Genomic DNA, 26,383 nt, shown 5'->3' on the forward strand with positions numbered 1-26,383 from the left:
CCTCACTCTTACCTAACTATCTACACTACCTCACTCTTACCCAGTGGCGTAGCTAGTGTGTGTGCCGCCCGGGGCGGCCCTTGAGTTTGCCCCCCCCCCGTGCCCCCACAAAAAATACATATTGCACAGTGACTCACTCGTCTTGTCACGATGGAGACTTGTGCAGAACTGAAGTGAATTGCTTTAACTGGTGGATTGGTCGGCTGTGCATGAACTGATATGACCCGAGACTGCATGGTTTTGCAGCTACTGGAGACGTTAATCCTTCCCTTTATATCGGTGGCAAGTTAATCCTCGTCGTGTCTGACCTAACACCTGACCCACACCACATGAGCTCACTGGCGTACTTGTTTGAAGTTGTTTCCTTAATCCTCAACAGGTTACAGGTTGTGTGTGTGGCGGGGGGCCTCATAGCAAGGGTGTAGCTCATGACGTGGCCGTGATGATGTGGGTCAGGTGTTAGGTCAGACACGACAAGGATTAACTTGCCGCCGATACAAAGGGATGGATTAACGTCTCCAGTAGCTGCAGATATGGGTGATGAGGGCCAAAAGTGTGCCCTGGAGCTACGCTAGTGCTTACCCCCCTACACTGCCTCACTCTTACCTAACCATCTACACTGCTAACTATCTACACGCTACCTATCTACACTGCTCTTACCCAACCATCTACACCTCACTCTTACCCAACCATCTACACACTATCTACACTGCACTGCCTCACCTAACCATCTACACTGCCTCAACCTAACCATCTACACTGCCTCACTCTTACCCTCTAACCACTCTACCATCTGCCTCTCTACCTACTATCTACACTGCCTCACTCTTACCTAACCATCTACACTGCCTCACTCTAACTATCTACACTGCCTCACTCTTACCTAACCATCTACACTGCCTCACTCTACCTAACTATCTACACTGCCTCACTCTTACCTAACCATCTACACTGCCTCACTCACTCTACCCTAACTATCTACACTACCTCACTCTTACCTAACCATCTACACTGCCTCCTCTACCTCTACCTAACTATCTACACTGCCTCACCTACCTAACCATCTACACTGCTCTACCTAACCATCTACACTGCCTCACTCTACCTAACCATCTACACTGCCTCACTCTTCACCTAACCATCTCTTCCTCCTAACCATCTACACTGCCTACCTCCTACCTAACTACTCCACTGCCTCACTCTACCTAACTATCTACACTGCCTCACTCTCACTGCCTAACTATCTACACTGCCTCACTCTACCTAACCATCTACACTGCCTCACTCACTCTTACCTAACTATCTACACTGCCTCACTACCTACCATCTGCTTACCACCATCTACACTGCCTCACTCTACCTAACTATCTACCTCACTCTATCTAACCATCTACACTGCACTCTACTCCCTCTACCTGCCTCCCAACCTCTTACCTAACCATCTACACTGCCTCACTCTACCTAACCATCTACACTGCCTCATCTACACTGTACCCTATTCACTCTCACCTTACCTAACCATCTACACTGCCTCACTCTACCTAACCATCTACACTGCCTCACCTCTTACCTAACCATCTACACTGCCTCCTCACTCTCTAACTATCTACACTGCCTCACTCTTACCTAACCATCTACACTGCCTCACTCTTACCATCTACACTGCTCACTCTACTAACCATCTACACTGCCTCACTCTTACTGCCTCACCATCTACACTGCACTCTTACCTAACTATCTACCTATCTACACTGCCTCACTCTTACCTAACTATCTACACTTACTCTACCCAACCATCTACACTGCCTCACTCTACCTAACTATCTACACTCATCTACACTCTTACCTACCTATCTACACTGCACTCCTCTACCTATCTACACTGCCTCTCACTCTACCTAACCATCTACACTTACTCTACCCAACCATCTACACTGCCTCCACTACTATCTACACTGCCTCATACCTAACCTACACTCTCTACCTAAACCATCTACACTGCTATCTACACTGCTTATGCTCTCCTCTACCTCTTTACCTAACTATCTGCACTGCATCTACACTGCCTCACTCTACCTACACTGCCTCACCATCTACACCTAACCATCTACACTGCTACACTCACCTAACCTATCTACACTGCCCCCTCCTCATCTACCCTCATCTACACTGCCTCACTCTTACCTAACCATCTACACTGCCTCACTCTTACCTAACTATCTACACTGCCTCACTCTTACCTAACTATCTACACTACCTCACTCTTACCTAACTATCTACACTGCCTCACTCTTACCTAACTATCTACACTGCCTCACTCTTACCTAACTATCTACACTGCCTCACTCTTACCTATCTACACTGCCTCACTCTTACCTAACTATCTACACTGCCTCACTCTTACCTAACTATCTACACTGCCTCACTCTTACCTAACTATCTACACTGCCTCACTCTTACCTAAACATCTACGCTTGCCCATTAACTCCTACCTAACCCTCTTTGCTGCTCAAGTAACTGCTACCTCATCTTTTACACTACCCCATTTTCTCCTCAGGTCCTCTCTCTCTCTCTCACACACACACACACACACACACACACACTGGCATACATGGACAAATTGTAAAGGCATACATAAAAACGTACATATTGAGAAATACATGGACACATATGCATACTGTTTAGGCATGCATAAGAACGGAGAAAACGTCAGCGAGCCTATTGGCCCATACTGAGGCAGTCCCATTTACACCCAACCCTATCACTCACATATCCGTCCAACCTATGTTTGAAGCTACCCAGTGTGTTCGAGTTAATGATGATATTTGGTAACTTGTTCCACTTATCCACTACTCAATTTCCAAACCAGTATTTAACTATCATGTCATAATCTAAATTTGACTAATTTAAAAATATTGCTGAGTTCATTCCTGGTTGGATAATTTAAATACCTTTGTTATAATTTTCACCTTTGTTTAACCCTGACTTCCATTTTCACACCTCAATCATATGGCTGCACACACTACATTTCTCAAGGGAGTGCAAATTCAGATACTTTAATCTCTCTGAACTCAGGGTTCCTAATGTCCGGGATATAGAGGCACAGATACACAGACGCAGTCAAAAGTAATCATCCACCCCTCCTACTACCACACACGCAAGGTCAAGGCCTTTCTACACAACGGAACACAAAAAGGTGGGGGCGATATTGATGGGGGGAGAGCTAGGGGTGGGGGTGTGGGGTACGAGATGTTGGGTTCACACTCAGAATGGGATAGAGAAAGGAAACTCACAATGTGTTCTCTGTAGACATATTGTATTGGATGTACAATGCAGCTTGGTGCTGGGAAGGCAGCATGGTTACGAGCATTGAGTAGAGAGAGCTGATTGGTGAAGGTGCTCAGAGGAGGACCAGCTTGTGGGTCGCCATGCTCGCAGGCAGGAGCGAGGGCCGCCAGGCAGGAGGAGGAGGAGGTGTTGCTTGCTGGTTGGTGTAGGTAGAAAAGAGAGGTAGGCCACCACGAGGTCAGGTCTTATATAGCGGAGGTAGGCGTGGCTTAATAGTTGACCTCCGTCGTGTAAGGCGGCGCTGGTTGACCTAGACCACGAGGCATACACTGGGGAATTCGCGGGGTCGGCTAGCCAGCAACAAACAGCGTTTGTAGAGGAGGAATCCACTACAGGGGACCTGGGTAAGTAGGAGGGTGCAAGCCAAGGGCCACATATATACCGGTATGTATATAAGCCAAGGCCCGCATATGTATTTGTGGTCTTAGAATTATCCTTCACACCTGATGAAGGTATTAAAGTCGGTGGATGTAGCTTAACGTTGAAGGCCATAACCCCTACGCTTTGGGTCACATTATATTATGACGTGAGTCTATAGAGCTTCAGGTCACATCATATAACGTTTTGATCTTTTGCGGGCCTATTTAAATAAAATGGGTAGGCCTGCCTGGATTATGTTGCCAAGTAGGTATTTATCTTTCACTCACTCACACATGAGAGCCTCCCAGACTCTTCTCAGCTTTTGTGATGTATGAATCTCGCCCTTGGACTTGACTCATTTCACCATGTGTTTGTACCCCCTAACCCCCAAGCACAAGTCTAGTATTGCAAATGATTGTTAATAGTTTAAATAGTAATAACAGTAAAACAAGTGTCCTGCACCTCATACTGCCTACAAATTAATGTTATTTACCTCGTTACTCCTGCATCACACACACACACGCCACTTCATAAACATTCTCGACTCTTCCTAGCACGTGTTGCCAACCTGTGATAAGGACATGTATGTATTTTCTGTATGGTCAGTTTGTAAGACTTTTTTTTTTGTAAATGTTCCCAAATATACTGTACCTGCATGGGGGGTGGGGATACCGACCAGTTGATAGGCCTAAAGCCCAAGCAACCAACCAAGAGGGCAGGTGTCTGGGGAGGTGTCTTATGGACTTGACTTTCCCTTAGTTATCTATGTCTTTACTTGAGATTCTGAGGAGGACTGTAAGTGAGCTTTTGGCAGGTAATGTGTCATGAGGGAAAGCCCCTGATATGACAAAATAAGAGAGGAGGGGACGTGGCTTCCTCACCACCAGTGACACTAAACTAAACTAGGCTGTTACCACTCGCCACTACCATTTATGAAAAAAATATTCATTAAAAAAAATAAGAATGAATTGTTACTTGATCACTTCCAACTCTTGCCACAACTGTTCTTGAGAAAAAAATAAAAATTAACTGATGAAAAATTTATGAATGAATTGTTGGATAGAATGTGACTTTTCCATCCTGTAATGTGTATATTTTAGAGTTGTGAATATCAATGTGAGGTGATGAGGTGGTAGTGGCAATGGTGTTTGGCCACTGCTTCACACCCAGCCCAGAACGTCAACTGGTGAGTCGTGGCTGGCTATAACTTGTCAGAAATTGCAAGGGAAGTTGGGGTCACTGTGAGATGTTGATTTACCCACTGGGAGGAGTCTGGGAACTTAGGAAACCTGCCGTGGTGAGTAATTTTGATGGTTTGCTGGCACTTGATATAATGACTAATTTTGGGTGTGTAATGCAAACAAAACATATTTGAATTCTTAATTCTTATAAATTATATAATTTTAGGCTGGGGAGATCACGATTGACAGGCGAGGACATTGGGTAGGCTATTGAGATTTTGTGTTGACCAATATTAAAAATAAATGCAATTTCCACCCTCATATTCAATACTTCTCTTCATATCAACATTATTATAAATATCTAATTACCATTGTTTAAAACCTGAACAACAACCTAAAAGAATGATAAAAAAGAAATGGATGACACATTATAATTCTGCAATCATAAAATAAGGTTCCTCATCTATCACTCTTTTTCAAGCGTGTAAATCTAAGATAATATAGTGAGGAATTTTTTTTTTACATCCATCCTTCCCTTCCATGAATTTCCCTGCTTTCTTCAACCCCCCCTTCTCTGATGAGCTATTTGCACCACAGACAATCCTCCCACCTCCAACAAATGGCCCTCCCCCCAAGTCGACCATTCCCCTTCTCCACCCCACGTGACTTACCAACTAGAAAGGACCCAGCCAGGCAAGGGGTTAAGTGGTGGAGTGGATGATTACTTTTGATAGCAACTGTACAAGCACATGGATACACACTTGGGGTATAGCTCTGTGGAAGGGAGGTGAGGCACAGTGGGGTGATTCAACAATGTACTGTACTGTAGACTGGTTTGATCGAGTTGATAAGTTAACAACACAGTCAGTACACAAACTGGTTTTAGTGACTCAAGCTACTGTCATAACACCCAAATACAGTACGTACTGTATTTTACAAGAAAAAAAGGCAAAAAACATTCACAACATCTAACCAAGTAATTCTAGGTTAAATACAAATAATCCTATACAGTTTCATTGTTCTAGGTGAAATATTTTTTATGTAATCTATATTAACAATTATATGGGAGTAAGAAGAATAAATGGATAGACAGATAGAAGCAAATCATTACAGTATGCCCTTTGTATCTGCTGTGGGGGTATAAATATCTTTTAGAAACATGCAGTAGGAATAAAAATATATACTGGAGTCATGATATTATGTATTTTCATAAAAACAAGTTGATCCAGTAAAAAAAAAGTGGATCATGCAATTATGTTTTATTTCGCTTTAACGATGGTGATGTATTAAGACCACTCCCTCCCCCATCTATGATGTAAGCAATCCGCATGAACGATAGTCATTATCTGGTCAAAGTACTTTTCAGTCACACAAAAACATAAAAATTCACTTCAGTCACGAAAATATAGTACAATGTGAACATTAGTGATGTCCTCTGACTGCTGAATTACAGTATTGTATTGTAGTTACAATGTTTTGAACTTTTACTAATTTAGCTAATGTCACTTAATGTCCAGGGATCATGAGACTGAGGCTTTCAACTCATTAAACTGTTGACTGTACCCAAGTTGCCTGAGAAGTACTCATGCATAAATTTTAAATACCTGTACATATACAGAATCAAATTGCAGTACCTGTACATTTATTTATACAAATTTTCACTACACATTTCTTTTCTTTTTTAATGAACAGCATTAGATGATGTCTTCACCAAAAACTAAACTTTCTGATTTGAACCTTAATAAATTCCCAACACAGACATTAATTCTAAGTGTACAATATTTCTATATCAAATAAAAATTTTCTTTAACTTGTTTCAATATCAAATTATATTTTTCCTGAACTTAATGCAAGTTGTCTCATATAGTATCTATTTCTTTCTGTCACTGCACATCTTTCCTATTTTTGTCAAGAGGCCAAGCAGAGAAACTGAATGGAAACAGTTGGGAGTTAGTTTAACTTTCCCAAATGGGGCAGTTGTTGATCTTCATTACTTCTTTTAATCTTTGCTCAAATAAAAAAATCTAACTGATTTTGATTAGCTAAGCATTTCTCTAAGTTCAAACTTGTATCCTGTACAGTATTACAGGTACTTTTCAAGTTCTTGGCTTATGTGAAACACATAACTTTTCCTAAAAAAAAACCCTTGAAGAACACTCGTCCTCCTCGTTTCTCTTTCCGATTTTTATCTCTTTTCCATCTGATAAGGCAACTGTATCATCTTTTAAGAAAAATACTATTCAACTTTAAAAGATCATACAACCTTCTATGAAACTACAGTAATTAAGATACCTTTGCATGTGATTGATTAGTATTAACTTTTTCTCAACATACCGCTATTTTTTATATCTAAACCTAACTAATAATTCTTATATGCCTGAAACTAATTCTGAATATGTTAAGCTAATGGGATAAGTAAGTATTGTACTGTATAATTTTTTCTATCTCAAACATTTTATGTCTTCTTTGTTTTTTGTTAGTTTGAAATTCTTCAGCAAATAATGGCCAATGTTAAAATAAGTGAACTGGTCACTTATGTCAATACTCCAGACTATGTTAACCCTTCCCAAATGAGGATTACCAACCTTTACACAGAACATCACAATAAAGGTTGGCAGATTTAGTTTTTTTAATGTAGGAAAAAAAAAGACTCTACTTACGGTAACCAATATGGAAACTGGTTCAATTTACCGGTATATCCTTAATCCACAGTGGCCATTTACTGATCTATGTCAATAAAAAAGCAGTAAAATTTGACCCTTGATAATGTATGGGTAATAGTACTGTAATACTATAAATGTATGAGTGACAATAATGTCTTTTCTGCAAAACTGACAATGACACCGACATGTAGGGGCATCATTGTATTATCACCCAATGAGATTTTAATCTTTAACCAGAGCCAAGCAAGAATGTTACTACTTTATGTATGTGTTAAGCCAGTAACTGTCATATCAAGGTTTTAACTAGGCTTTAACCTTGTGATACCTACATACTGGTTCAATATAAAGTGGAAGACTGGTTAAATGTTGTATATAAAAGGCAAGTAAGAGTACAGTATAGAATTCACTATACTGTACAGTACAGTATTCCCAAATTCTCCTTTAAACATTAAAATTGCTTTGCATGCCCCAGTAAATATTCATTACAAAGAAGTATAGCTTCATCAAGGACATACCAATTTTTTCACCAGAGGCATTTTTGAAGCCTTAGTACTGTATGTTGAAAGACTTGAGGCTTAGAAGACATCTATCAATTGCAGCTCTTCTTTGCTAATGTGGTACATTTGAACCTTATTTACAGTATCTATCTGCCTTCATCTTAGAGCGACGATCAAGTAAAGCTTCATGAAGGGCACCCTCATTTCGCGCTCTTTTAAGTTCAGCCACACCGTCTTTGTTAATGCGTAGACGCTTATCTTGAAATTTCTGAAACTTCTTGACATAATTTTTTTCCACATCATTTAGCTTTCCACGCTCCTCTTCAGGTATTTCTTTTGGTTTGTCACATTCCCTAAAAGACATCAATAATATACAGTATAAGAGAATAGAAAATCAGTACCCCTCTGTATTAAGTATAAATTTCCTTATCAATTGTAAAAGGTTTATTATTTGTAGCTCATGTACCCATATCTCACTTGTGCACCCAATGTCTTAAACCTCATTATAAAGTCACTCTTATAACCAGTCTCTTTAGTATCCTCCACTCTTTCAATCCTGATGGTTGAAAATACAAAAACAAAAAGTCCATTTCTTCTTTACAGTACACTATTTTATAGTTTCTCCCCAGCCTATCCTAACTCGTAACATATCCACTTAGCGGTTAAGAAACTATTCAAACAAGAAAAAGTTTGTAAAAACATATGACTTAGCTTCTGTAAAATACTTTAACTAAACAAATAGAGGGATGCACACACAGATGCATACAAATTGGAAGAGGCAAACACTTAGTGTCCTTTGCCAATAGCACAATTAGAAACAGCATCAAATAAACAAGAAAACAACTAATGTAGCCAGTACAGTACTGTATACCCATTGCAAAGTTTGATGACTGGATCAAAGGGATTCAGGTTACTGTGGTGGTTTTTCCTTACCTTAAACTGTTGGAGCGTATGATTATCATCTGCTCAGGTCCTGCTTTCAAACACTTTGCCACCACATTATCCTCATCATCCAATCCAAGAAAGCATTCATTTGCTCCTAACAATGCTGTTTCTCCATCCTAAAAGAAATATATATAATAAAATAAAACACACAGCAAAAGCACTATAAATTCGATAACTACTGTACTCTATAGCTTTATGTCATGTTATCTGCATTCCGCTGCTAGCTATTGAATTGAATTGAATTGAATTGAAACAGTTTATTTAGCCAGAAAAACACAGATACAGAATGGATATTAATAACAATATTAACATGGCTGAGCCAGTTGAAAACCTGAACTATTAATTTAATGTTTCCAATAAGAATACAGTAAAAAAAAAAGCCTACAAAGTACAGTCACCTTTACTATTGCATTTACAGGAGCTCATCAGATTTTGTGCAATGTGGCAGCCCTGTGTTTATTTACATTCGACAGAAGGAAACTCGCAATAGTAAACATACTAGGGAATCAAAGTAAAACAATATTAAAATAAATATCTCAATGTAATGATTTGTGGAATGTTTAAACCCCTACGCCCCAGTTGACGTTCCGGAACGTCCATGTAGGGCGCTCCGGTTGACATTCCGGAGCGCGCGCCTTCTTGCGGCATTGTTTGAATGCCCAGCGCGGGTTATCAGGTTCCACTGTGACTATTTGCCTCTCAAGCCACACGTTCGGCCACAGGGAAGCTTCCTGAATGTAAGTCCCTAGTTTTGTTTGTTTCATTTTCATTGTTTGTCCATTTTATCATGTTGTATCAAATATTGCTAAAAGTAGTGTACAGTAGTTGTATTGTAGTGTAGTATTACTGGAAAATAATGCTATGATTATGTTATAAATATATTTATTTGAGGAATTATTATTCCGGTAATTATTTATATGCATTACTTGCTCTACCAAACACAAAGACAGCCAGACAGCCTGGCAACAGACTGCGTGTGTGTTGCTAAGCAATTTTTATGAAAAATAATGCAAATAAAATATTCTGAATGAATTATTTAAAGGAAATAAGTATTATGATCAGTAAATATATGCATTACGGGCCATCCTGGACACATAGGCAAGCAAAAAATGGCCGCTAAGTGCGTAGTGACCTCGAGTGCTAGCCGGCAAAACAACACTGTCCCCTTACCTCTCTCGCCACAGCAGCCCCAGGGAAGGTTCTAGATGGTCAATAAATAGTTTTTCTTACTTCTTTTTTATTGTTTTATCATTTAAAAAGGTTAAAAATTATTTTGGTTAAAGTTGATTTTTCTTGATTTACCCCGCATGGGGGATACGGCCAGCGGCACCATAGCCTGGGGCATAGGGGTTAAATGAAGAGCCCCTGTTGTAATGACTACGGTCGTACATGTTAGTTAACGTAAAATCAGACGATTCATATTAAGCTCAATAGCCCACAAAACATGTAGCTATGTCTTCTTTATTGAGTCTCCCATCTGAGGCGTCATTTTCTCATTGTTTCAGGACGTCTGAGTCCTCCGTTTTCCCTCACTCTTAGAGTGCACCCTAGACTTCGTTATTCCTTAGTATAACGACACAAAATTTGAAATTGCAACTGTAGTCGTATCTGTTAAGGCAACTTACATAAGTCTGATTACAGATGGAACATTCAAGATCCCTTGTGAATGATGTTGAAAGCTTCAACTGTCTTTATTGTTAGTAAAACTTGTCAAATAAATGAGTGTTGAGTCTGCCAGTACGAGTGGCATGTCCTTATATCGTCCTTGGGGATAGCCATGAGTTTCTAAGTACTACTGAAATTTGATTATTTTGATGCCCAAGCATCAGAGAATCTGATGTTTGTAGTTTAGTTAGTGTCAGTTGTCTATTTAAGTAAGTCATTAATCTCCTGAAAAGATTCTGTCAAACTCAAAATCTCCAAGACCTAACGGCTCACCATGACGAGTTCCTATTTGTAGTTTTGCGGTTTCCGGAAAAGTAGTGTTGTTAGTGTGTGTATTTGACGTCCATTTCACTTTCTATTGGCAAGCTCAATCTCTGCTTATACTGTATTATAAAAATAGACTTCACGTTCGTGACTCTTCCTCAACGCATCTCCAGGCATTGTCTGTGTTGTCACCACTACCGACTTTCGGTAGCCGCCTATGGGCAAGACGGTCCTTGAAGGATGTCTTTAATATGGCGAGATTAGAATCTGAGGACAGGAGCACCCAGAGAACACCGTGCGAAGGCACTGCATCGAGTCTACCCCGAGGGCTACTAGCGAACGAGCTTCGGCTGTTTGCGGAGTAAACAACCTCGGCGACCAGTGGACTCAGTCTTATCCGGTTCACTGATCTTGGTTATATGTATCGAGCAGTGTTAGTATCCATGATTGGGGATAATTAGCAGAAATATAGTTATCCCATGTTGAGTATTGAGTCCATGAATATTGGTATTACCAGTAATAACGTTTGTTATATGGGTTGTGAGTATTGTACATACTTCATGTGTACTACCAACTGAGTCCTACCTATTATTGTTGTACTTGATTGGGGATAATTAGCAGACATATAGTTATCCCATGTTCAGTATTGACCCATAAATATTGAGATGACCAGTAATAACGTTTGTTATGTGGGTTGTGGGTACATCCTTCATATGTACTACCAACTGAGTTCTAGTTAAAGTGCCATGTTGTTCAATCCGAAATAACATGATGTGCTAAATAATGTCTTAATTTTGGATATTGTCAAGTGTGTCATATAACCATCTGCATTGACAATGAAATAATATAATGATTGTTTAATATTGTAACCAAGAAGTGATGATCTATTTCGTTACTTGTAAAGTAAGACCTAAGTGGTCCAGTCTTGTCTGAGTGTACATAATTAACATCTTGTTCACTCCTTATGCTAATAAATACTGTATTGAATTAGTAAACAATGAGTACCACCGCTCTACCCCTTCTAACATGTGGTTCTCAGAAAATAACTATTGTAACTCCCGTGCCAAGAAGCTCGCTAGCACGCTACCTAACAGTTCAATGAGATATGTTATATTCTAATAAAAGTCTGGGTGGTGGCAGGCTACTGTTGTAAGTATAATAAGTCTTATAGTAAGAATGACATGGTTTTCCCAGACTAATCCATGGTATAGAATATAACTAAAGCAGGATAAAAAATTGAGAGAAAGTAAGGACATAAAATTCAGAAAATACAATACTGTAATATATGACAGAAGGAATAAAGAAAAGAAGATTAATAGAAAATATAGATATGAAGCAAGTATATAAGTATTGAAGAATAAATAGAATAAATATGAACTGAACAAGTCCCCTTACACTGTAAATGCACTAGTAAAGGGGACTGTACATACAATATTTTTTATAACAGTAACAAATAAATCAGATCAGTCCAGCAATACTCAAGCTGCCATCGCCTATAATCATGGAGTGCATGAAGAATCTGTCTCTAATATTTTAGCCACTAACCATCTAATTAATTTGAACTCTCATAACACAACAGCATGAATCAAAAACTTTCATAACATTTTGCTTGTTTTTTACCTGTATTAGGAAGTTAAGTGCTGAGGCCCAGATATTTAAGAATTTGTATGAAATATATGAGAAGTTATTCAGAAAGTACACAATAACATAAATGAAAAGTGAAAAGCAAAAGCAGACAGAAACTAGCAAAGACCAGTTGACCATAAGAGTCCAGAATGATCTATTGCCACAGACAAAATAAACCATACTGTAATTCCTCCAAATATAGAGGAAAAATACTGATCACTGAGCTCATCTGAGATCTTGTTGGATTACTTACACCTACAGTATGTACCAAATTTAATTGAAAACCATTTGAATTTGTTTGAGTTATAGTGTTCACAATATGAACCCCCCCCCCCAGCAATAAAGACCCAAATACAGTTGTACCCCACTTAACGCGGTCAATAGAACCCAGAGGGTCCCGCGTTAAGTGAAATCCGAGTAAAGTGAACAACAGAACATATGGGATTAATTCCAATAGAAACCAGCCCGACCCCCAAACTCCACTTTTTGAAGACACATAACTATGTTGTAGTAAAAATAACATCTTAATTTTATGATGGTACATGCACACAATTAATACTTAAGAGAAATAGAGAAATACAGTCGCCAAGTTAATGTCCATTCAAATAATGGACTCAACTCCCTCCCCTCTTCTCACACTACACTGCTGGCTCTTCCCTCTCTGAGAAATTTTTGGGGGAAAACCACTAAATTTTAATAAATAATACCTCAAACTAAAGTTAGGATAATACAATTGACATTGCTGGATTCCTTGTAAGACCAGGAATATTTTGAATATAAATGTCATATATTTTGCACAAAAGATAACATATTTACTAGAGAAAACATTTTATCTAAAATTTGTATGTCTAATGCAAAATATATGATGTTTATATTCAAAATGATCACCAAATTATAAGAATTCCAGCAATGTAAATTATATTCTGGCCGGGTAATTTGTATGAATTTTATGAGCTAAAACAGGCAGTCAGGCAGGGTGGCGGGTGGGGCGAATCTAAAAATAGCGTCTCGAGCCGGACACTCACCGCGTATATGTGGAAAAAATCCGTGTTAAGTGAAAGTTTAGCTCAGGCGAGGCACCGCGTATATGAAAAAACGCGTTAAGTGAAACCGCGTTAGGCGGGGTAATACTGTATACAAAAGAAGTCATTGAAAGAGAGCATGAAATGTGATACTGTATTATTACAGTAACCACATAGCACATAGAAAAATAACTACTGTACTAATAGGTGAGGGAAAATATTTCTCCCATGGAATTATATTTGTGAACCATCAAACTCAATTGCTGTACAATACTTTAAAAGTTAGTGCAAAATTAAACAAATGAAATGTGGCCTATAAAAACTTTTACAATTTTCAAACTCTGCCCAACCAATACATAACTGGGATTTACAAACATATCATTGACAGGTGTAATTTTTAACCTACCTGGAATACAGGTTGCCACATTTCTCGAGGACCAATTGCATCTGCACGACCTACAACCCGACCAGCTCCATCAACACCCAGGTATTTATTGTAACCTGATTTTAATGCAATACGATCATCACCAGCTGGTACTGCTGTTAATACTTCCTCTGGAGACGGACCATCACCTTCACATGTAAAAAAAAGTAATAATTACTGTAATACAATACAGTAAAGTACAGTAATTAAGAGAGGTAAGCTATTGCAGTCCACATCATACTGGCTGTAACACACATTAACACTAATCATACAGCAGTGAGAACCATAAGTTCAGCTAATTCTGAGAAAATTCATACAGTATTTCTAAAAAGTTGTTAAGATTTTTTTTTCTAGAAAAATCAGATACTATTCTTTTTTTCCAAACTTGGTTTAATTTAAAAGTTTTCAGTCAAATTCATTACATAATTCAGTATTGCAATGAATATATCAGAACCTGTAATGCATACAGGTAAATCAATGTAAAAAAATTCACCTGGGAGTACTGTACCAGGATTTGAACACAGATTACCAATGTTGGCAGTCAGGCATGTGCAAAGAAGATTGCTAGTGCAATAGTGCCATTCCCCCACTTGCCATTCTCCATCTCTACCCATTGCAATCATTGCCCCCAAAAAATGGAGATTAGAAGCAGTTGCCCTTCAAAGGCAAGACTAATTACAGCCAAGCTCAGTACCACTCACACCACTGCCATGTTACCATCTTGATTTTAAGGCTTATCTGGAATCCAGCATATTGCTTAGGGAATGTACTGGTATTTGAGCCACCTTGTTACCAGCTTTGGTGAAAAAAGAGGATTTCAAAATTTCATGAATTTAACCACATCATTGTGTTTTGGGGGTTTTAAAACAACTATATTTTAGAATAGCCAAGATAAATTTTTTTAACATTCTGGTGCACGAGATGATTTTTCCCATAAACCTTAACTTTTGGAATCTGTGGCTTTGTGTGTCCACAGGTACTGCCCACCCCCTATCTCCATGAACTCTAGGAGGTTAACTGTATGTGATAGTGAGTCATTACAGAAGACCTACAGCAAATACTGGATTGTAAATAGCAATGGACGAAGTTGTCTGAAAGGTGTTTTTACAGCAACTGAATCCTCCATCATGAAATTTAAAACTGTAGGTTGGTTGATTGACTGATTGATTAGGTAAAATATCTGGAGTCACAATCTGTTACCATCTGATGCTGAAAATTAATTAAAATTGTAGGTGATCACAGAATCCAATAAAAACACTAACATCACCAAGAATGAGGGACATAACTTTTAGTGTACTTACGGTAACTATGATTTAAGATATAATGATGCTTGTAAAATAACACTACTACTGTATACCAGTACTGTACCTTCATCATGTGGTGCACCAGCAGTAAACAGTCCATTATCAAGAGCTCGAACATAAACAGGTGATTTCCCCAACTGTATGGCCAATGCTCCTGTCATCTGTTAACAAAAATAAACATTAATGGAATACACAAACAAAAAAGCACAAAGCAGCTGAATCAAAATTGGCTACACAAAAAGGTAAACATGATGATGAGATAATTTGGGGAATTGAAAAAGTAAAAGTAGTAAATACCAGGTGCTGTACTGTACAGGAATAACTCCCTTAACCATACTCCTCAACCCTTATGTTGCCATAATATATTACTGTGTAATTAAATGACACAATAGTGCCAGCAAAAAAAAAAAAAAAAAAATCTTGCAGAAATCAACTGAGAATGGTCAAAACCTAAGTAAAACATAAAATTTTTACTTGCTGAGCATTGTCAATCCATTACAGGGGCCTCTTGAACGTGGCCTTGGTCCTTCACCATGGAAACAGCCCTTAGCTGTTAGCTCCTCCCGTCATAATACTTATTGCACTGCTGCCACATCATGCACCTTATATGTACATTGTATATACTGTACTATCGGCAACATTGTACAGTACAGTATGTTCTATTTTAAGCCCACTAAACATAACGGTATATTAATTGATAAGGCTGTTTCCCAGTGCTATAGGTAATGACCATTATAAGATGGGGTTAGGGACCTCAAAAAGCCACCCATAAGTGATCAATCATATACAGTATCAATACAGTATTATTAAATTATGGGGAAAAATAGATTCCATTCCTGAGACCTTGAAGAGCCCAAACAAATTTTATACCCTGCTGCTATAATGACTAAATAATGTCTAAATAACTCTAATAATTTATAAATACACGTAGACATAAAAACAGTAAATTTTTACAAAATAAAGATTTATATTCATTTACCTTACATGATATGCATGTATACAGTAGTACTGTACCAGTAAGTTGTGATCCCCCAATTGTCACTACTGTCCAAGTAATTTCAGTTAGACATGCATGTAATTTTCTTCCCCTTTTCTGAAAACTCTGTTTCATGCACAAAAATCTTCCATATAGAATGTGCAAGAAACTAAAAATTAATAAAATAAAATAAATTATTTTAATAAGGTAAAACACATAGAGGGAATACACATTTCTTGTGTGCATGGGACTTATCACAGAGCAGGGGTAGACATGTGTAATTTTCTTTTTTCTTACTTTTGGTTACATGGGAAGGGAAGGGGGGAGAGGGAGCAAAGTGAGGCATTGGGATCTCAGCCTTCCATTACTAGGCCAAGCTGTGAGCTTCATTATTATTATTTTTCAACTCCCATTTTCGGGTAGATTGTTTATTTATTTTTTATTTTTTTTTACTGTTATATGTGCACACAATCGTCTCACAGAATGTGCCAATAAATAAAAAATAAATAATTATAATAAGGTCAAAAACATAAAGGGAATACACATTTATTAAATATGCGGGATTTGACACATACAGGTATAGTGGGGGAGGCGAGTACGGCGTGGGGGATCTCGGCTCATCTTGTTATCCCGTGCGTAGTGACAAGATTGCCAAATGGCAATGCATATTTTTCTTTTCTTTTATTTATTGTTATTATTTTTATTTATTCCTCAAATTAACTGGTAGAGTAGATATTATTTTATGCACAAAGAATAGCTTCTTCCACATATAAACCATTCTCTGGGCTATGTGACAGTCCAGTGATATGAAATTTTGGTAAAAAAAAAAAAATCATCCTTCAACTAACTGCTTTCCAAGCCCATGTCCCAGAAAACAGCATTTTGAGGGATTTTAATTTTTTGGACCAAAATCCTTATCTTTCAAACATTTGCTTTGCAGGCTCATATCTGCTAGCAGGTGGGGGTGTCATGGTTGGAAGCCACTCTTTGTTGTCTGGTTCTCAGCAAATACATATGAAAAAAGTATGTCACTCTCACTGTCTTTTTTTTTAACATGATATGCATTTCTATATCCTCACTATAAACACACACAAACACACACAAGCATAATAATGAACTCGGATGGCCGATCCTGGGTCATGGATTTGTTTAAGGCGTAGAAGCTGTAGCCAACATAACAACCACACCCTAAGTTAACAATTTGCATGACCCACATGTCAAGGAATAGTCCGAGAAGACCAGACAACTAGCAAACTGCACTGGTTAACCATTACCCTGGAACACGACCTGCAAATAGATTAACTAGATTTCCAATTACTGCTGGGTAGACAGAGGCAAATGGTGTATAGAAGCTTGCCCACACTTTCACCCTGCCCAGGGATCGATCTTGGGTTCACTTACTTGTGAAGCGAGCATGCTGACCATTACATCACAAGTTACCTAACACACAAACATACGCACACACATATATACACACATACACACTTTGAGTCAGGCTCATACAAATGAGTGAGCTCTGCAGTCACTTCAGGGGTCAGGAATGGTTGCCTATGTGAAATGACATACAGGTGTATTGCATGCTTGCAAGTCATGCAATAATTGACACACAGTCCTGTGATGTGTGGCAGTGTTGCTGGGCTAAAAATGTTGTCAAAACATAAGCCTAGAGGTGCATGAAACACTTCATAAAAGCTACTTGCACTGTAATGCATGTGATGCCATGAGGTACCAGCCGACACCCAATGTTTACCACGGATACATATATCCGTGATTGACGCCCAACGGGTTAAACCATAATTACAAATATTATAATGTACTGTAATGTAATACCAAGAAGATATAATAACTTCATTGATGCTTCTGGTATATGATAATTAAACTAGTCTGGGAATCACTCAAGACTAATTAGTTTTGAAGGTCTTACATAAATTTTACTAACAAACACTAAATATTTGTATTGTAAAGATGAACCAAAATTTTTTAAAGATTTGAGAATACACTTCTTTACCTGGTGCAGAGTAGAGCAGAGCCACCAGCCACCATGATCAGCTGTGTCTGTGTCCTTACTGGTTTTGCTGCTGTGGCTACCATCCTCATCCTCTGATTTTCTCTTCTTGGATTTATGTTTCTTGTGTGAACTGTTAACATTGACCAAAGAAAGATAATGTGATAGGTAAATTCTTGTGTACAACATAAAATGATGGGACGTAATACGTTTATAAACTATACTGTTACTTAAGGGCATATGTATAGCTATTTAGAAGAATAATTACTGTACCTACTGGGTAAAAGTAATATTGTACTGTATTTAGCTAATCTTACTCCCCAGGAAGATGCCAGTCTATAATGTTACAGGAAATAGCATCAAGGTTCTTTTCATACTTATATCAATTATTTTCTTTCATATGGTGAAATACAGTATTGCATATTAGTATTCAAGAACACAGATGTCACAGAGTTTGTCTATTCAGTATTAAAAACTGGTAAAAGGAGCATTTTCGGATCACCTGAAGAATCATCGCCCCAGCTTATTTCACCTAAAGATTAAACCACCCTAAAACTATTTTGGGAGGATGAGGTTAGGTTAGGATATGTTAGGTTAGATTTAGGTTAGGATAGAATAGGTTTAGGTTAGGTTAAGTTAGCATTAAGGTAGTTAATCTTCAGGTGAAATAAGCTGGGGCGATGATTCTTCAGGTGATCCTCATTTTCTTTTTTAATTTTCCTCTGCAGTAGAATAAAGTATGTGCTCTCTTATAAAAACTATTTATGTAGCTTTATTTGGAACCACAATCTATTTAATGTTAAAATTTAAATAGGGTAGGATACTAAAGAATGACCTAATATTGTAGTGAAAAGTTGGACTAACCCCAGTTTGTGATTACATATGCATCAGTCTTCAGAAATTATAAAGGCTACAATTTGTTACTGTAACATTATGTAATGTGAAAAAATTTCCAGTACAGTACAGAGTAATGTACAGTACAGTATTATTAATATCAACATTCCAGTGCAGAAGAAGTTATCTTAGGTTTATTATACAGTACTGAAAATAAAATGCAAAGGGGACGAAGAAAGGGAGCTACCCTTTACTCGACAGAATTCTAATATACTGAGGAATGTAGAATGTTAGCCCATTTGGGTTTCCTTCACCCATAAAAATCTAAGTTCACGTTTTACTGTAGAAGATGAAGCTATAGGTAATATTTCCCAAATGTATTAAGAATACAGCTATATGTCACCCAAGGGCCAGCAAGACCTACAGTAAACCAGCTAGTAAGCTGACAAGTGATGAACAGGACAAGAAATTAAGGTACTGTACTGTAATACAGTATACTCTTGAACAAGCAACTTTTGAAATTTTTTCAATATGGAAGACTTCTTTCTTAACTCAAGAAAATCCTAAAATCATGAAGATTTGCAATCTTCATATTATTATTTTGGTGACTTTTTTCAGCCAGAACACTAATCTACGTCCTGCTGATGCAAATTTCGTTGTTTACATGACGACTTTTTCATATAGAGGTACACTTCCAACAGTTGTTACATTATACAATTTATCAGAGATATGATGAAACACCCTCACCTAACCTAACCTAGAATAAGTACAGTACTGTAGATCGGTATACGGTTATACTGTATCTCCGTTAGCCGGAATCGCTCAACCCGGGAACTCTCCGATAGCAAAAATTGAAAATTTCTCAGAAAATCGTCCCCATTTTCCGGCTTTGGGAACAATTTTCTGAGGGGCACATTTTCTGGAAAATTCAGATAAAATTTTCCCAGTTCCCCCAAAATTTCGGGGATGGGGAATATTTTTCCGGGCTTGAGATGAAAATCAGGCACATTTTCTGGAAATTAAGAGAAAACATTACCGGATCCCAAATAATTCCGGGGATGGGGGATATTTTTCCGAAGTTGAGAGATAGTGCAATGCGCAATTTCTGGAACTTCCGAGAATACTTTTCCGTTTCCCAAAACATTCCGGGGATGAGGGATTTTTTTCCGGTTTTGACAGATGAAATAATACATCCTTCAGGAACTTCCGAGAATATTTTTCCATTACCCAGAAAATTCCGGTCATATATACATTCCTCAACCCTTGAAAACTCTAGGAAACTGGTTTCTTTCAGAAAAATCGCACAAGTGAGGAACGCCTAAGAAATTAGATCAATAAATCTCCACCCGCCATTTCTTGTCCCACTGTGAGCTGTCTGGAGCCGTGAGGCGTGTCAGACTGCCTTGCAGGGGTTAGGTTAAGGTAGGTTAATTTAGTGAAAATTAGGGGTTCTAGATGTTTGGTTTCTGATGTATTTGAATGCATTTTGTTCAGATCTCACCTTCGTTTTTTATGGAAAATAGACGTTTTTTATTGAGGATAGCTTGCATTCTTTTTTTAAATGACACATTTCCCTTAGAAACTAAGGTCAGATCTGAACAAAACACATCAGAAATGAAATATCTCAAGAATAAATTCGAGGATGTGCTAAAACGAATAATTACCGTTTTTTTGTGGAGTTGAAAGCAGCTGCCTATACCGAATGGTTCATAAGCATACACTAAGCATCGACGTTGATCAGGCCCGAGCGGAGGAGTGTTTTGAAATACATCTATATGATTGGCTATATAAATCCGAGAAGACAAAATATTGTGCGCCTAGGTGCCGAATTACCTACCGAACGAAGCATTTGCGCAAGAAATGGTTATCATATCAGAACTCAATGATGAAAATTAAGTAAGAAAATAAACATCAAAACAAATGACTTGTCTGCGGGTCAGTCGTCAATGTTAACCCTAACCTCATATAACAAACTTAACCTAACCTAACCTAACCGACCAAGCCTAAAATGATTTTTTTCTCGAAATTTAAGCTTCCAAAATACAGTAATAGGGTAAAAATCCTCCCCAAATGTTTGAACAGACACTGGGAAGCTTGTTGACCTCGCCTCCCACATGTAATTAATTGCAAGTGAACACAACGGTAACATACAACTTATTCGTGCTCTTTTTGGACCTTTAATGCAGTAAGAAAGAATTTTATCTTTTCTGGTGATTTGCCCTACAGTTGGTAGTAACACAGCACCGCTTATTTCAGAATATGGTCATACTGTAGTTAATTCTCGTTAGAGTTTGTTCTCGGTAATGACTCTGGCCTCGTAAATCACTCCACTCATGTACGGTGAATAATTAACATAACTTCAAGAATTTCTGGATTAGTTTAATTATTAATATCTCCTGAATTTTACTGACCGTTTTTCTCCTTTCAGTTTTAACTTCCCTACTTTAACGTTGGTGTAATCAGACATTATAAAGAGATATGTGAGGCAGTTTACAGCCAGCCTCAGGCACCATAACAAACCTTTCTTCACACAGGTTTACAAAACATCATCATCCTTGTTTGATAATACTCTTTATCATCAATAAACATAATCTAATACAAATTATATTTAAATTTGTGTATTTTATTAATTAATTTAATTCAAATTTATACTTTATCAAACAAAAAATAATTTTAGACAACCTTTTTGTGAACCGGTATTATGAATTTATGTTGTATTACTTTAACTACTGTATTTGAGTCCCTAAGTCCCTTATTTATGTTATTTCATGTAATATACAACATGGTATTGTCTCTTCTTTTATTTAAGGAATATCATTGTTCGTGAATAAATAAATATATAAATGTATAAACAGACAATCATGTATATTTATGCAAAGGCTGCTAAGAATAGAAATTTATATAGCTTATGACAGAGTTAACGCTAAAGACAAGCTCGACGTCTAGATAACAACACGTTTTCTATGATGACCTTAAATATTTATGGTAAAATTTAATCGAGAGATGGTGCAGCAGTCAGAGGCTGAACTTTAAATGAATGTAGCACAAGTTTCTCTATATATTCTTTGAGTGAGCTGGCGACTGGCTGTTATGTGGTGATTCAATTTTCAGTATTTTTTTTATTAAGTTATTTAAACGCAAGCTTCTGTCGCTACTGTCCTCTGTGGTAAGTAAATTGGTATTATTGCGTTTTCACACGACACATTCCTACCACTAATCTATTATCATATTCGAAATATATATATATATATATATATATATATATATATATATATATATATATATATATATATATATATATATATATATATATATATATATATATATAGGCTATATATACTCACACACAGTTTATTCATCTATTTCTATTTTTCTCATTCTCCCTCTCTTCTCTCATCCTTGACCTTGGAGGACTGACGTCATAGATGGGAGGCTTCCCAGTCTATGGTCTGAGTCAATACAGGGGGAAGTACTAAAAAACTTTGTTGACTGCCTGTAAATATTCTATTGGCCAGCATTAAGGGTGCGCAGATTTTATAATCTAACTTCGTCAATTATTGATGATGAATAACTGCGGTAATGGTGTATAAATTGGCATGGGGTAATTTAATGTCAAAACACAACTCAGTTTTTAAAGTTTGTGTGAGTTCATTCACTCCCAACCCCTCTTTTTAAGGGGGACAAGAACATGTAACATTAAAGAGTATTTCACCGTCATTTATCGGTGTTTATTTTGATAAGCGTCATACTTGGAGGCCGCCGAAGCCTTAGTGTTTGATATATATTTTTAGCTGCAAGGTGTATTCTCAAGACCTAGTAAATGATGTCAAGTGTTTTAATTAATCTAACGTACGTGCTTAAGGATATACTATTATATGTCGAAGAGCACAAATACATAATTATAACCTAATTGTTACAAGAAAGTATTGTATGTCAACAAAATTTTTGATAGCTGTTGTCTGGTACAGAAACTGGCTTTGAGCTCTGTGTACAATGGATATATAGTATTTTTGTTAACTCTTAATAGCTTTTGTCTAATGACTGAACTAACTCCGTATACGGGCCTCACGACTTTAGTTTTTGTAGCACAAAATACATAAAGGTGTTACAATGTATCAGTACAACCATATACTCTACCATAAACTATGCATTGGTAATAGAGTATAGCATGTTGATGTTATAATGTATTACGGTGCTTTAACAACAGACATCTTTAAGCTCGTATTCTTGGTTAGTAAATGAACAAGTTATCTCTGGTTCTATTATGGTACAACCACAAAACACTTATGGGAGTCAACAGAACATACACTGTTTTAGACCGTGATGCTCAGTTTTGCTACATCACTAAAAAAATAAAGATTACGGAAATATCAAAGGAGTTAGAAAGTAATAGAACACGGTGCAAGACAGGCGCGGTAAGAGACAGACAAAAGCTAAAGTGGTTGGGGGAATGGCTGCAAAGATTCAGGATAAAAGTAATGTCACGAAGTGTAAAATGATGTACCTGGGTCGCACCAATAGTAAGGAGGCGTATCACATGCCCCAACAGGACGAAGAAACTGCATTGAGACCGAATGTGAAAAGGACCTGGGTGTGTATGTCGACAATGAACTTTAATTCTCGGGCCATTGCTGTGAGAAGAAGGTGAATCAGGCAACGAAACTAGTAGGTCTTATAAGAAGTTCGTTTAGATATCTGGATGGTCCTTTGCTCGTCACGATCTTCAAGAGTGAGGTGCTTCCCCGCCTGGAGTACTGTCACCCTGTCTGGTCCCCGAGGTATGCTAGACATTGTCAATTGATTGAAAATGTCCAAAGGAGGGCCACCAGACTGGTGCCTGCTCTACGGAACCTCAGTTACCAAAAGAGATTGGAGCGCCTGCAACTACCTAGCTTATACTACAGACGGGCGAGGAGCGACCTAATCGGAGTGTATAAACATCTCAGGGGGCACTACTCGGTCGAATGTACATACCTGGAGCTGGCGGACGCCAGCCCCACAAGGGTCACAGCTCAAGGTTGAAGAAGCCACAAGTCCAGAAAACTGTGATGGCAATTTTTTTCTGAGTGAGAATTGTGAACACTTGGAACAATCTGCCGAAGAGCGTTGTGACGGCACCGAGTGTGAGCTCCTTCAAGGCCAGACTTGACCAGCAATGGAGCCGGTTCCGATATATTCAGGAGTCAGTGCATGTCCAGTATCTGCCAACAGTGCGTATCAGAGACGTGACCGATCGCCCAAGCGGCGAAAGAGCCGATCAGTGGCGAAGAGGTTAAAATTAAAGTAAAGCAATAAGCATACTGTAAGGCGCATGGACCGGACGGAATACCCCCTCGTGTTCTGAGGGAGTGTGCTGAAGCTCTGGCCCCTATGCTTGCTCGCCTCTTTCGCCTTTGCCTCAAAACCCAAACTTTTCCTTCTTCTTGGAAGCATGCCTTGTTTCAGCTCATCCCAAAAAAGGGTGCCCATTCTAAAACCTCTAACTATCGCCCCTTGCCCGAACTTCATCCCTCTCTTAAGATTTTCGAAACTATCTTGAACTCCCATTTTCTCCGTCACCTTGAACGCTTTTCTCTTTCGTCGGATCACCAGTATGGCTTTCGTCAGGCGAGATCTACTGGTGATCTGCTCTCCTACTGCACCCATCTTTGGTCATCCTCTCTTAGGGATTATGGGGAAACTTTCGTTGTGGCCCTCGACATCTCCAAAGCGTTTGACAGGGTATGGCACAAGTCTTTTCTTTCTAGACTTCCCTTTTATGGTTTCTCTCCCTTACTTTGTTTTATAATCTCTAGCTTCCTTGAGAACCGATCCATGGCAGTTGTTGTCGAGGGATCGATCTCTCGCTCTTTCTCTACCAATAGTGGTGTCCCACAGGGTTCTGTTCTTTCACCTACTCTCTTCCTTCTTTTTATCAATGATTTACTTCACACAACTAATTCTATCCATTCTTACGCTAATGTTTCTACTCTTCACTCTTCTTCACATTTTCCCTTTTCCCCTAACTCTCAAACTAGATCTGTTTCTAGAGCTGATATCATTACATCTATCAATGCAGATCTGTGCAGCATCTCCGAATGGGGAGATAGAAACTTGGTTAAATTCAATAGTAATAAAACTCAGTTTTTACCAATTACACTTTCCAAATTAGATGATCTCCCACCAATCACATTTCAGAACGCTGTCATTCTGCCAAATTCTAAAATATATATATGCTAGGCCTCATCATTTTCTCTAATATGTCATGGAAGCCACACATCCTCAACATTGCTAAAGCTGCCTCCCGAAAGTTGAGAATGCTGTACAGATGCCGTAGCTACTTTACTCCTAAGCAGCTGCTTCAAGTATATAAGGGATTCAATCGTCCTAACTTGGAGTACTGCTCTCATATCTGGGGTGGCTCATCTTCTATCCAACTGTTAGATAGGGTAGAAGCAAAGGCATTTTGTCTTATTAACTCTCCTCCTTTAGTTGATAATCTCTCTTACCTTCCTCTTCACCGCAAAGTTGCTTCACTCTCTCTCTCTTTTACAAGTACTTTAACGGGCAATGTTCGGTGGATCTGGCATCCTGTGTACCGTGGGCTCGTAACACTCGTCTTGCCCGCGGTGCCCACCGTTTCTCTGTGGATGTCGGTCACACTAGAATAACCCGTTATAGTGCATCCTTCTTTCCTCACACAGCCAAACTGTGGAATGCTCTGCCTTCTTCTGTGTTTCCATAATTATACAATCTGTTTCACTCTAAAAAGCTGGTTTTCTGGCATCTTCGCGGTGTAGATTAATATAACAATTTCCTTTTCCATTTTTAATTTCTTTCTTTTTTTTTCCCCCCCCCCCCCCAGGCCCCGTTGTGGGTCGTTGACCTGTACCCATACATATAAGAAATTATTTATAGTTTTACTCCCTGGAGGTCTATGTTCCATCCAAGAATAAATATATTTCTTTAAGGCTCTTGTACTTCTTTATAGGGAAAAACTTGGATTTCTTTTATTACCTGTATCATATTTATCGGTGTTCAATGATGTTACTTCCAGATTGGTGATACTCTAAAGTCTCACATTTTCACCAAGCCCAGAAACCTGCTCTCAAGGCCAACTAATAAGAATAGCCTTGTCTGACAAAACTTTGTTGTGTCATTAATTAGTTTAATTTACTTTTCGTCTTCTGCGTTAAGGATTTCCTCATCATGATTCGTACTTCGGTTCTGGATGTGTCTAATATTAACGTTTATCAACTCTTTCAGAGATTATTTGAGGCGCTCCAGGTA

The 26,383-nt window shown here is 38.2% G+C and overlaps 1 protein-coding gene across 1 annotated transcript; it reads right to left on the reverse strand.

Annotated features, from left to right (window-relative positions):
* Positions 1–6,073: 6,073 nt before the first annotated feature.
* LOC121875629 (protein FRG1-like) lies at positions 6,074–21,658 on the reverse strand. Its single transcript, XM_042380233.1, has 6 exons — positions 21,526–21,658; positions 18,284–18,413; positions 15,364–15,460; positions 13,978–14,144; positions 8,983–9,110; positions 6,074–8,402 (listed from the first exon to the last, which is right to left on the reverse strand). Exons 1-6 carry the CDS (start codon positions 21,579–21,581, stop codon positions 8,183–8,185), a joined length of 798 nt encoding a protein of 265 aa, XP_042236167.1. The 5' UTR covers positions 21,582–21,658; the 3' UTR covers positions 6,074–8,182.
* Between the last annotated feature and the right edge of the window lie 4,725 nt (positions 21,659–26,383).

This window comes from Homarus americanus, unplaced genomic scaffold, assembly GCF_018991925.1.
Source record: "Homarus americanus isolate GMGI-L3 unplaced genomic scaffold, GMGI_Hamer_2.0 scaffold22250, whole genome shotgun sequence".
Lineage (NCBI taxonomy): Eukaryota > Metazoa > Arthropoda > Malacostraca > Decapoda > Nephropidae > Homarus > Homarus americanus.

Bases quoted from the DNA above. Each gene is read 5' to 3' on its own strand.
- LOC121875629 (XM_042380233.1), bottom strand. From the start codon at position 21,581: ATGTCTGATTACACCAACGTTAAAGTAGGGAAGTTAAAACTGAAAGGA. The intron at 14,145-15,363 runs GTACAGTACTGG...TTACATGTGAAG, and splicing joins TGGTGCACCACATGATGAAG to GTGATGGTCCGTCTCCAGAG. The intron at 8,403-8,982 runs GTAAGGAAAAAC...GATGTCTTTTAG, and splicing joins ATACGCTCCAACAGTTTAAG to GGAATGTGACAAACCAAAAG.